At 35.1% G+C, this 14,211-nt stretch overlaps 1 protein-coding gene and 1 long non-coding RNA gene across 2 annotated transcripts; one reads left to right on the forward strand and one right to left on the reverse strand.

Moving 5' to 3' along the window:
- Positions 1–1,893: 1,893 nt before the first annotated feature.
- On the forward strand, positions 1,894–6,428 carry LOC131021781 (glucan endo-1,3-beta-glucosidase 6-like). The gene is made up of 5 exons (XM_057951069.1): positions 1,894–2,225; positions 3,632–3,701; positions 4,454–4,513; positions 4,818–5,091; positions 5,179–6,428. The coding sequence occupies exons 1-5, from the start codon at positions 2,190–2,192 to the stop codon at positions 6,284–6,286; spliced, it is 1,548 nt and encodes a 515-aa protein (XP_057807052.1). The 5' UTR covers positions 1,894–2,189; the 3' UTR covers positions 6,287–6,428.
- Positions 6,429–11,440: 5,012 nt separating this feature from the next.
- On the reverse strand, positions 11,441–13,038 carry LOC131021782 (uncharacterized). The gene is made up of 3 exons (XR_009101068.1): positions 12,887–13,038; positions 12,388–12,747; positions 11,441–11,972 (listed from the first exon to the last, which is right to left on the reverse strand). It is a non-coding gene; the product is annotated as an uncharacterized LOC131021782 (long non-coding RNA).
- Between the last annotated feature and the right edge of the window lie 1,173 nt (positions 13,039–14,211).

Raw genomic sequence — 14,211 nt, forward strand, 5'->3', positions numbered from 1 at the left:
GTTTGAATAATTGAGCTTATAAGCTAGAGACAAAATTTTAGTTGGAGAGAGAAAATAAAAAAGAGATGAAACTAGAATGATATATGATGAAAATAAAAATCATAATTGAGTTGGTTTTGTAAAACGAGTGTTGCTTATAAGATAATAGGAAAATAAGTTGGGGATAGAGGAACTCATTTCTTGAAAAGTTTATAAGATCTTAGAGCTTATTTTTACAACGTATAAGCTCTTTAGTAGTTTATTTTGCCAAAGACTTTGAATGAACTTATAAACTCCTAAACAATTTATAAATTATTTTAAAGAACTTATTAACACCCTTTAAATCTAAATTTATTTTTGTTTTTTTTTGCTTTTTAGTGACGACCTATATATAAGAAGCTTGTTGATAATAGGGATGTAAACGAATCGAATATCATTGGATTTGATTCATATTCGTAAAAGTAATTTCATATTCGAATAAGTATTCGAATATTTTTCAAATCATATTTTACTATTCGTATTCGATTCGTATACTGATTCGCGAATACTCGAACCGAATCAAATATTCGTTTCATTTTTTTACAAGTGTATATTATGCAACATAAATCGAATATTCGATTCGGAAATTCTTACTATTTAGTTTAATTCGAATATATTTAATTAGTGATTTTAATAAAGAAAAATTCTAAAATAATATTTCAAATAATATGGAGATCACGCACGTTACATTTACTTAAAATTCAATAATACTCCCTCCGTCCACGAAATAACTTCCTATCTTTCTTTTTTGGGACGTCCATAAAAGAACTTCCTACCTATTTTTGGACTATACCCCACCACTTATAATCCTCTTACTTTTTACTTTTCACAACTCTCAATATTAATTATAACATTTTTTCACCGCTCCTCATACACTCAACTACCTTTTATTCACTCTCAATACACTCAACAATATTTTTTCTTAAAACCCGTGCCACTCACTCCTAGGAAGTTATTTCATGGACGGAGGGAGTATATGCTAAAAATATGTTTTTCTATTTCAAAATCCAACTCCCAAATTATAATACAAATCTAATATTCAAAAGTTTGAATAGCATAAATAAGCCTCAATAAAAACTCTTTAATAACAGTTTTATAAATAGAAGTGCGTCTTTGCACTTCAATTAACTATAATTATTTGAATAAATAAAGCAAGCATGTGAATGCTATCAACAACACTATTATTGTAATTCACTTTTATTTTAATAAATATTAGTATTTTTTATTTATTTTACTTTAAATCTATTTTATTATTATTTATTATATATATATATATATCTCGAATATTTTCGAATACCGAATCGAAAATCGTGATTCTCGAATCGTGTTCGATAACTAAACGAATCACAAAAAATATTTGTATTTATATTTGAATCATAAAATTTTGTATTTGATTTACATCTCTAGTTGACAACATTAGTCGAAAAGGGTGAATGACCAATGTACATAATTTCAATCCCTTATTTCCGAACTTATGAAAAAAGGTTACTAAAAGATAACTAGTACTATTAATTAACTGATCTGCCCCATAATTGATACTTTGTGGGTGTAATAAACAACTTGGCAATATGTACAAGTAGGCTCTCTTTGTACACCTAGTAGTAATATTTTTGAGATATAAGTTTGTTTTATTTTAGATTGAATTAATAAGATTTCAAGACAGTGCAGCTTGGCTAAAAAATGCTCATATCTTAATTATCGGTTTATATGATTTAAATAATGATGTTGATGTTGGAAAATTCTCGTACTTGCGAACATAATTTGTTGTCTGAATCATATCTTTTTTTTTTTCTTTCTTTTTTTTTGAGAATGTCTGAATCATATCTTTTCAAGGAACAAACTTAAAAATATAAAAACCTTACATGCAAGAGAAAAGCCCACAATACCACACCAGTATACTTTATCGATTTTCTATACATTTTGACAGCAAAAGTCCCACTTCACTGGTCCCACTCTCTCTCTCTCTCTCTCTCTCTCTCTCTATCTATCTATGCTCGCAACTTCAAAGCAGCCTAGATAACCACTGGCTATTTGCCAATGAATTTATTGCAGCTTTCTCAGCTTATTTGAATTTTTACTTCAAATTTTCAGTTCCAAGATCTAATTTTTATCTCAGTTACTTTGTTTGTTCTCTTCAAAGGAAGAGAGCTCCAAGTAGAGATCTACTGGATATGTTTCGCCTTCTGCTCTTCTTCATAGTCATCTTGGTAACCTCTCTCTCTCTCTCTCTCTCTCTCTCTCTCTAGTTTCTTCTGTCCAAAACTTTTAGCGGATAAGCGAAATATGTTTTCTTTTCTTGTATTATTCCGACAATTTTTGAATGACTAAAATCATCACCTAAAATTGTTTTTCTCTTCATATTTTAAAGGTGGTGATTTTTGATGTTGTGGGTAAGTGTAACTGGCAATAGCAATTGTGTAACCCAGGCGAAGAAATAAGATAGCATTGATTTCTTCCTTTTTGTATGTTAATAACATTTACCCTTTTGCGGTAAAAGGAAGTGTAAAGTGAGGAACTGAGGTTTCTTTTGTTAAAATGTTTATATTAGGAATTAGATTTATGGTGGAGTATGTAGTTGTACTAATTGGAAGAACGGTAAAATCAAGCTTTAGTAAAAATGCTTTAGCTTTTGGCTCGAAAAAAGAAAGAAAAAACTTTTGGTTTAATTATTGCAACTATGCTATTTATTGGAAGTGACTGCAAATTGCAAGAACATTACTTTCGGTTATAATAATGATGGCTACATGTTAGTGTTGATGCCTCTTTAATTGAGAAGTTGAAATTATTTCTGTTATTTATGACATTCTTCAAGATTTCCATTTGAGATGTTTGCGGAGAGTATGTCATTTGAGAAGTTGAAATTATTGAATTTCGTTGTCAAGAAACTTGTGTCTGAGAGTAGCTTAGTTATGTCAGATATGGCTAATTTCTATTTTCTAGTTTGGTGGCACTTTCATTCCCTTTGCTCACCTAAGATCGGTTATGACTGGCTTCCGGTTAGTAACATGTCGTAAATTCATACTCATGATTGTGAATACACCATGTATTCATAGTTCAATAACTGCCCTTCCATCCTTTGCTAAAACTAGTAATTATTGTTTTAGGCTCATAATAATCCATTAAACTAGTAATCGGGATAGTGTTCTTCATCATGCAGACTCTCATGTAATGCCAGTTAAAAGAACTTTTGATTAATTGTTTTCATTTAGATGATTGATAAGATGCGTGCTTGAGTATTTTTATCATCAAGAGTAGGATTTCTCTAATCCCACCATTTCAATGAGATATGAATCAAGAAAAACTATCTCAAAGTTTCAATCCATCAAAGTAAACAAGAGATTAACCTTACTTTATCTATCAAGATTCAAGACTAATCCTCCTAAGTAAACGCCCCCTTAGTGTTTCCTTAAATGATAGATGAATGAATCATGAGCTCGCATTATTTGTTGGATTGGAATCTGAGGCTTCTGTATTCTAACGCCTGATAAAATGCCCCAAGATGCTTGAACTGGAGGTTGTTTTTGAATTTTTTTACTTTTAGTTGCAAAATCTAAACGTTTAATTGATGATGAATTTCAGAATCTGATAGTTGCTAGTGTAATTACTGTCTCAGCTGTTAGGGCTCGGGTTGAATGGTGCAAATAATCAAAGGATTTTGACTTCAGAATCTGCTGCTGATAGAGGTAGCTTGAAATTTCCTTTGCTTTTCTCTGTGCTAGTGCTACATTTTGTGTTCTTCGTAAGGATTTCTCCAGTAAGCCTTCTTTAGGGAACTCCATCTGTTAAAATCCATGGACTAGTTCAGATACTGATAACCCCGTGTCATCCAACTTGAACAAAGTGATTGCTTTTAGTGATCACCCCAAGGCAAGTACTTGCCCTTGTGTCAAGATCATCCGGCCCAAACGCGACCGACAGGCTATGTTTGTGATACTAGTTTATGACATTGTTTAATTCATGGCCTGCTTTATCTGTAGGAAAAAGAAAAGCATTGTTATAATTCCATTTTCTTTGCTATGGAAGGTGCAAGATTAACAATGTCTGTCTAAAAGCTTCGTGTAGTTTGTTCAGTTCGACTCTAATTCACTTAGTAACTTGGGCAAATCTATACGACAAGGATAGAATTCCGGTGTAAGCAAGCACTATCTCACTGCCCAGTTATACTGAACTAGAAAGGTTGATATTGTTATATGTTTGTTTTCTTTTAATAAATTTTAATGCCACCACCACCATTACATGCAACTGTGTATAAACACGTTGGACCACCACAGAAGCAAGACCATACTGCCCTTTTGTTGTCTATCAGTTGTCCTAATAATTCTGCGATGTCGAAAATTCAAGCTGGAGGGACTTACAGGACTTACAATTTTTGTTTCTAGGATCTTGGAGTCCATGCATATTCTTACAACTAACTCTTAACTCATGATTATTTCAGATGCTGGGGATGTATCGTCTAGCACAGTCAAAATGAGTACCGTGAGTCATGCCGTTGCAGGTATTTCACACTTGTCATATGTGCATCTTTTATGAATCTAGATCTGCTTCTTTTATGTTCTGTTGCTGCTTACGGTGTTGTAAATCTTTCAAGTCTGCAGCTATTATGTTGGATATTTAAGTAATTAGAAAATACAAAAGATTTGTAAAAGGTCATTTGATTGTTGCATTTGCATTTTGTATTGCCACGCGTACTCTCAATGGCCATTGGCTTTCACACAAGATTTTGGGAGAAAATCGAAAAATGTATTGAAGCTCCATAACACAGTTTAGTTAGTATGTTGATGTCTGTTATTGTTGGTCAGTGGGAGGGATTGGCGCGAACTGGGGCTCACAATCATCTCACCGGTTGAGACCGGAGATAGTAGTGAGGATGCTAAGGGAGAATGGGATTCAGAAGGTAAAGCTCTTCGATGCTGATTATGATACACTACGAGCTTTAGGCAGGTCCGGTATTCAGGTTATGGTTGGCATTCCGAATGACATGCTTTCCGATTTAGCCAGTAGTTCGAAGGCTGCTGATAAATGGGTATCGGAGAATGTCACCCATCATATCACCGCCAACAATGTCATGATCAGGTCAGTCTTTCTCTATTGAACGGATTTGCGTGATGTTATTTTACGAGGTTGATTTTGAACTGATGACGTGAATGGTGATGGTGATAGGTATGTGGCTGTTGGAAACGAACCTTTCTTGCAGACGTACAATGGTAGCTTTCTCAGAACGATGTACCCGGCTCTCAAAAACATCCAAGACGCCCTCACGAAGGCCAAGCTTCACGACCAAGTGAAGATCACTTGTCCAAACAATGCTGATGTCTACTCGACCGAGAGTGGCTTGCCATCGGGAGGGGATTTCCGAGCTGATATCCATGATTACATGATGCCGATTGTGAAGCTGCTGAACGACAACGGAGCCCCATTTACAGTCAACATATACCCATTCATAAGCCTCTACACAGAACCCACCTTCCCCGCTGAATACGCCTTCTTCGATGGGGATGCAACGCCACTCAACGACGGTGGGATGACCTACAACAACATGTTTGATGCCAACCACGATACTCTCGTGTGGGCATTACAGAAGAACGGGTTTCCCAACATGCCTATCATACTTGGCGAGATCGGCTGGCCCACAGACGGCGATAGGAATGCCAACCTACAGTACGCGCAGCGATTCAACCAAGGCTTCATGACTCGTATGTCTGCCGGGAAAGGAACCCCGATGAGGTCCGGTCCAATCGATGCTTACCTTTTCAGCTTGATCGACGAGGACGTGAAGAGCATCCAACCAGGAAACTTTGAGCGCCACTGGGGGATCTTCAGGTACGACGGGCAACCCAAATACCCTCTCAACCTTGGCACCATAAACTCGAATTCTCTCATCCCTGCAAGAAATGTGAGCTACTTGGAGCCGAAATGGTGCATCATGAAGCCAAATGCGAGGCTCGATGATCCTAAGGTTGCGGAGAGCGTGAGCTACGCCTGCAGCCTAGGCGACTGCACATGCCTCGGATACCAGACGTCGTGTGGCGGCTTGGATGTGCGGGAGAATATATCGTTCGCTTTCAACAGCTATTACCAGATAAACAATCAGGCTGCTGAAGCTTGCAACTTCAATGGCCTCGGGACAGTGACGAGAGCCGATCCCTCCATCGGAAACTGCAGGTTTAATATTATGATCGAGCAATACTATGCTGCTGCAGCAACACTCGAAGGATCTTTCATCAGGACATTCTTGGCTGTGACCCTTATTTTCTTGAATGGTTTGTGATTTTTGATCAAGATTTGTCTTCATTTTATTTTTTCTTTAATGTAGACGAGTTTTAGGGATTGACATTTGCTGGAATATTTGCAAGATTGAGCGATCCTCCAAAATGCTTCATGCCTTATTAATGGAAATCTGGAATTGTTCATGCATTGGTTTAATTATCAAATGATGTTTTTTCTCTCTTTTTTCCCCATCATTTTCGTTCATATTCACTGACTTTTTTATTTCATGGAAATTTGTTTTGTGTGTGTGTGCGTGTGGAAGTAACAGGATAAGGGTTGATTGCATCAAAGGTAGCACATAAATATTGTTTTAATTCATATTATGTCAGATTCAAACAAATGCATCTCTAAACTATCTATATTCTTCAAATCACATGATTTGCTCAATACATGTTCAAATTCACAAAAGAGCAGCTTGTGTTGCATCTCACATTTGAACCAACTTGAAACAACAAAATATTTTCTTGCATATTGTATTTGAAGAGCTGCGTGAGTAGTGAATGAAGAAGCGTCGGATATTCGTTTGTACGTACTGATATTTCTCCTCCGGTCGATTTCATGCCATCAGCTCCCCCCCGAGGAGGACGCTTCGCTCCACTATGGTGCGATGGGACCCCCAGAGTCTCCTTTGGTGAAGCTGAACACTGATGGATCTTATGACTTACAGGCGCATCGTGGAAAGGGTGGAGGAGTGGTTCGTGATCACACTAGTCTCTCCTTGCTTTCTGCACTCCTTGTACGGCCACCTCATGTTTTGAGGCTGAGTTAGCTGCTCTGCTCGATGGTCTTAAGCTTGCTATCACGTTCTCTGTTCATATCTGGGTTGAGATGGTTGTTGCGGCAATAGTTTTGCTCATGTATGATGGCGTCACGGTCATGCTAGTATCTGTCATACTGTTGCCTGGATTCGACAGCTTATTCGACACCGGCGGATTCGTTTCACTCACATCCACCGAGAGGAAAACCGCCCTGCTGATTTTATGACTAGGCGAGGGCATCAGGTTCAGGCGTTGACTATGTTCGATTCTGTGTTTGCTCCTTGTTATTTTCTTGCTATGGTTATCCTAACTTCAGATTCAGATATCATGTTGATAGTTAGTTTTGTTCCTTCTTGATTTTGTTTCCGTTGTCTTTGGAATGTAATCACTTTTGGCTACATCTATGAATGGTTCTGTTTTGTCTCGTTTATGCTTTTTCCTTTGGTTTCAGTTGGGCGTTGTCACTTTTGAGCAGGGTCATGTATGAGATATTGGTTGATATTTATTCACAGGTTGGAGGTCTACCTAACCCCTCACTCTTCTGTTGTTTTCTTAAATAAAAGAAAAGAAAAAAAAAATAGAGAGGAAATAAATAAATAAACGAAGCATACAAAGCAAAGTGATGTGGATAAATCCTTTCTAATATTTGGGCTTGGCCCAATAGAACAGCTAAGGACTCGAGCGTTGTTAATTTATCAAAAGAAAGAAGAGCCGTAATTATTGTACAATAGCGCTTTTATTAAGTTATAAGAAAATTGGTGAGTGTGTGTTAGCTCGGTGGTATGGGGTTAATCTAAGAAAAGGTTTTTAAATTTTTTTTATTTATTCTTGTAATTTATCGGAAAAAAATGTACGATTTTTAAATTTTTTATTTATTTATATAATTTATCCAAAAAAAAAATTAAGAAAATTATGTTTTAGACCTTAAAATATAGAAAAGATAAGATAATAGCCTTGGTTAGTTAAAAGTAGTCCTCCCTTCAAAATATTGCAACTAACATGTACGTAAGTGTGATCCATGGTTGGTTAAAGCCAGATAGCCTTTTTGCCCTCTGACTGAGGTATGCATTATTTACATTTTACCTTTTTTTTTTTTTAACTTGGGGGTAGGAATGTAAACGAATCGAATCGAATCGAATATCATTGTATTTGATTCATATTCGTAAAATTAATTGCATATTCGAATCGGTATTCGAATATCTTTCGAATCATATTTTACTATTCGTATACTGATTCACGAATATTTGTTTCATTTTTTTTACAAGTGTATGTTATACAATTTAAATCGAAAATTCCTACTATTTAGTTTAATTTGAATATATTCAATTCACGACTTTAATAAAGAAAAATTCTAAAATAATATGGAGATCACGCACATTACATTTACTTAAAAATTCAATAATATATGCTAAAAATATATTCTTCTGTTTCAAAATCCAACTCTCAATACAAACCTAATATTCAAAAGTTTGAATAGCATAAGTAAGCATTTGAATAAAGCAAGCATAAATAAGAACTCTTATATAACACTTGAATAAATAGAAGTACGTCATAACACTTCAATTAACTAGAATTATTTGAATAAATAAAGCAAGCATGTGAATGCTATCAACAGTGCTATTATTGTAATTCATTTTTATTTTAATAAATACATACATACATACATACATACATACATACATACATACATATATATATATATATTTAGTTATTGAATATTTTCGAATATCGTAACTTTCGAATCGTATTAGATAACTAAACGAATCACGAAAAGTATTTGTATTCGTATTCGAATATCAAAAATTCGAATCGAATACCGAATCGAACCAAATTTTTTTGATTCATTTACACATCCTCACTTGAGAGAGTTGGGGAGGGAAAGCAGTGAGGTTTGAACACAAGACTTCACCGTTCACAGAGAAGAGATTACACAGTTTGATATCCACTTGGAACATTTACATTTTACTTCATTACTGGAAATTCTGATATCATATACACTACATTTTTCTAAAATTAAGACAACATAAGCAAAGATACCTTTGCCAACCATAATTATTAATTACTCTATTCATCACTTCACGGGATATTCGGGTTCGCCCCATATTCACGACAAAGCAATGTAGGGCAATACGAAATGGGCTAAAATTTACTTGCCCTTTTAAAAATATATACCATACTTTTTTGAAAATATTCACCTTTTTATGAAAAACTAAAATTACTTTTAACAATAATACATAAACATATCAAAATTTGATGCCTATAATTTGTGAACCCATGTGGGCCACACATTTCTCACGCCATCGGAACCTCCTCTCCGAATAGTATATTTTAATAGTAAGAAATAAAAAAATAAAGATGATCGACATCTGCACATCATGCATGCAAATAAGGACTCAACTATTACTTCGAAATGTTTAATTTTTTTAAAAGAAAAAATATTGTTACTTCGAAATACTTATTTTGTGCGCCGTGGGACATAGTCAGTATCTCATTAAATAAGTCATATTTGTTGAGAGTCGACGATTCGAAAAATAAATAACTTTAAGATATTGGAGTACTTTTTTGTGAAATGACTAAAGGTACACTTGTCAAGACTCAAGAGTGAAAGCAAGAAGAGCCCATTGAAATTTTATGATTATTTAAAAATCAAGAAATATTTGTGGTTTCAGGGCGGCCGCCCACCAACAAAGTAATTCAATTATTGTAGGTGGAATTGGATTAGGGTGGATGGATCATAATTCATACATGTATAAGCCATATTTTATTTATAAATATTATTTCACAAATAATATTTCATCTTATTTACTTATTTTATCATATGATAAGTCTATTTTTCCACTCATAATACAATTAGTTATCATTATTAACACTATTCTTATATGGATTTGAATCATTTTTTCACTCACAATATATTCAATTATTTTTATTAAAACTTGTGTCACTCTCATTTAGAGTTATTTTTTCAGAATAAAAGAAGACGGTAATTGCCTGTAAATCCATAACGTTTATACGGAATTAGTTTTTGCTCATAATTTAAAAAGTCTATTTTTAAATACATAAACTTTAATTTTTGTCTCAAATTTATCCGGTGACCGATTTTACGCCGGCGCCGGAAATGACACGGTGACAGCCGAAATTGATATGGTGGCACATTTAGGATATGTGGAAAAAAAAATTAAAAAAAAAACATCCACATCATCATCTTTCCCAATCTCCCCCACTCCCAAACCCTAACTTTCCCTCCCGCCGGCGCTGGCCGAGGTCTGGGGACGGGAGGGGTACGGCCGACGGGTCTAGGGAGGGGGAGGGGGAAGTGGCGGCGGCGATGTGGGGCGGGGGAGGGGGCGGCCGGCGCCGACGGGTGGGGGGATGAGAAGTTAGGGTTTGGGAGTGGGGGAGATAGGGGAATATGATGTTGTGGATGTTTTTTTATTATTTTAATTTTTTTTTCACATGTCATAAATAAATGTGCCACCGTGTCATTTCCGGCGCTGGGGTAAGAAAAAAATCGGTCACCGAACAAATTTGAGACAAAAACGAAAGGTTATATATTTAAAAATAGACTTTTTAAATTAAGAGCAAAAACCAATTCCGTATAAATATTATGAATTTATAGGCAATTACTCCTAAAAGAAGTATTATAACACACAAAAATTTATGTGCGACTAATCACATCTTTGCGGCCAGTAGCGTGGAGCCTCTTTACAAAAAACGCTTGTATTAATACTTTTCATAAAATAATACAATAAAGACATTGTGGCCTAGTGGATAAAGATCCTATAATATATTCATGACTTTGTTGGATAAATTCATAGTTATGAAAAAGTAGATCATGTAAACACTACAAAATTCGCGAAAAATAGCTACGGAAATTTCCGTAGCTAAAAACATTAATTCCGTAGCTAAACAGCTTTAACTACGGATCGGAAACGGAAATCGTCCGATGGTATATCGCTCGTCGCTAAATTTTTAGCTACGGAAATTCAATCCCTCGCTAACGTTAGCTACGGATTTAGCTACGGAAATTCCCTCGCTCGAATGTGTCGCCGTAAACGTCGTGTAACGTTCAGCAACAGATTTAGCTATGGGAAAATCCGTAGCTAAATTGCTACGGATTTTTCCATAGCTAAATGGCTACGGAAAAATCCGTAGCGAATCAGACAATAGACCGGCGACAGGAGTTTCTTCACCAGCTATTTGGATTTAGCTACGGAAAAATTCGTAGCTAAGATGCTAAAATTTTGTATTTTTTATTTTAATTTTTGTTTACCTAGATACAACATGTTATATATTCGATTTTCAGCAAAACTAGGAACAATAACTATTATTTCAATATCCAACACACATACTCATTATCCCAAAATAATCAATATCAAAGTCATAAACCAAAATAGTCATAAACCAAGATAGTTTAGAAATCACATATAAGTATCTCAAAACCAAACACCTAGAAATAGTAGTTACAAACCCAAATAGTCTAGAAATCACATATCTAACAAGTATTTCAAAACCAAGCACCTAGAGATAGTCGATATCGAAATCAAAACACATATATGATCATGGAACATGTGATGGTGGATTTGGATGACTAGTGGCGGTGCTTGATTGCCCTTGCAACTGCTTGATAATCTCCATTGCAACTTTAACATGTTCTTCTAATCGAGATGTCCTTTCTCGCTCCGCTTGAAGTTGCTCCTCTACATCTCCTAGGCGAGTAGCATACTGCTCTTTGTCGATGTCGGACATAGCTGAAGTACTACTCTCTCCCGATATATCGGTCTTCAAGGTTGATGCGAGACTACCTGTGCCGAACAATCTTTGCTTTTTATCTAAACCGCCTCCCAAGACATCTAGATAAATCTTGTTCATATCCACGGGCGTATCAGGATTAGATTGGCCCATCTCTGCAGCAATTTCTTGTATCTCCACCTAATTGATAAAAAATGTTATATAAAACATATTAAAAATATACACTATTAAAGACATATATTTGTTTCAACCAAACTACAACCAACAAATTTTATAAGCTACACTCAAATGATTGAAGTCTTGCTAATTCACTAAATTTAATTCTTCCAAGGGCTTTAGTGGATAGCTCAAGAACACTAAGGCTGCCAACCCATTTACACGAAAGGCTAAGTTTTATAAGAAATGCAAAGACTAAGCTCCAAGAAAGAGGAATAACTCCATCTATTGATGTAAAAGACTTGCATCCTATCTACTAATGATTGAAGTCTTAGAATTTAAGATAATGAATGGTGAGATTGAACAAGTTTGTAATGCTATTAATTCCATAAAAATGAGATAAAACTTCTTTCATATTAAAGAATTTTAAATAACTTACATCGATTCTTTCAGACTTCTTATCAGTGTAAGTCACATCCTTCTTCACGTGTAAAGCTCGAAAAGAGTCATTAGATCACACTCGACACTGGGACTCCCTTCGCTGTAGCCTGTTTATGAAGATATAAACAAACATTTATATACGATAAATAATAACAATAATAATAATAATTATATACTCAGTAAAATAACTAAAAGTTGGAAAGTTGGAGGTAGCATAGAATTATATACTCATGCAGCAGCAAAACTGCAAAGTTTGGAGGTAGCATAGAATTTTATTGACTTTAGAAGTTGTGACTTTTAGAAACTTAACATTCGAAAACTGCACAAACATATCTTTCTCCTTCATCTCGTGAAGTAACTGCAAATTAACACAACATCACATTATGTTCAAGTAATAAAGAGATATATAACCATAGCGTTTCAATAGGATATATATGTATCGATCAAGTCAACTCAAATCATAAAAATGATCAAAAGTGCTGAATTTTCATAGTGACCTGAATGCCCACATCTGATAATGTGAGGTCCGTAACATGGTGGATGCTCCAAAGAAGATGGTTAAACGTTTCAAGAGGCGGCGGCTCATCCATAAAATCAAGCCTCGCATGAGTCCAAGACGGGACATCCAAAAAACAAGTACCATAAACATCACCTGAAAACTCAAGAAGCAAGAGATTTGGAGCCCAAATTCCCAAAATTTCATAAGCATTGATGATAGAGGAGGCGAGGGTTGAAAATCATAAGTTTCTTCAATACCTAAGTTGGTGGAAGTGCAGCAATACCTAAGTTCCTTCAAGAAAATGGCCGTGGCAGAGATTCTCCAGCTATCCCTGTATATAATGCCTCATATTCTGCTGATCTGCACAAAACAGGTACTGTTTTAAGCGACTTTTGATAGTTTTTTTTATCTGCACAAAACAGGTACTGCACAAAATGGTCGTGGCAGATAAACAGGACCGCACCATTCAAAACAGTAAGTTATCAGCTTACTCGGTTATATTCCTTCATGACTTTGATCTTTCAGCTTTCTTATTATTATTTTCTTCTCATATTTTTGTTTAAGAAAAAATAAATAAATACAAGTTTTAGAAAAGTAGAAGAACTCATGCACTATGTTTCAGGTTTGTGATAGTACCAAGTCTTAAATAGTACCAAGTCTTAAATGATAGGAAACAATCAACAAACAAAAGGAATTCAATTCTCCTTCTAATGGGGGATCGAAGTTAGGATTTTAAAAATATTATACTATCAAAAGAAATCGGAGTTAGGATTATTTTCAGCATCATATATTTACATATTTAGAATAAAATGTCTGATTAATGGCATGAAAGCAGTCTGATTTATATTTACAAGCCTGGGCAGAAGAAAAAAGTATGGAGAGAGTTAGAGCCTGACAAAGGTAGTTCAGACAACTGAGCTTTGCTGCTCTATAGTACAACTCTGATAAGGCAGCTCCTGCCTCGATGTCATCTATTTACTAGTCAGACAATATAAGAATTTTAAGACTATTCCATAAATAATCTCAGGCAAAGAAGAAGTAAGATGATGACATCAACAGATTCCAAAACTAAAAGGCACAAACAAGAAACAACATGATTGAAGCAAAACTAATTTGTTAGCAATGGCTGAGCGGCACTGAGTTTGGGAAATAATTTTGCATGGCAATAAACAATCTTACTGATGGTATACTGAAGTAGGATAACATAATATAGTCCATCAAAGAGAAGTACGACCATGATACTAACAAAGTGAAAAGTACAAAGCAAACTGGGCATTGTAGAAAACCATCCAAAATTAGCATAAGGTGGAACATTGAAGTGGT

The sequence above is a fragment of the Salvia miltiorrhiza genome, chromosome 4, assembly GCF_028751815.1.
Source record: "Salvia miltiorrhiza cultivar Shanhuang (shh) chromosome 4, IMPLAD_Smil_shh, whole genome shotgun sequence".
Classification (NCBI taxonomy): domain Eukaryota; kingdom Viridiplantae; phylum Streptophyta; class Magnoliopsida; order Lamiales; family Lamiaceae; genus Salvia; species Salvia miltiorrhiza.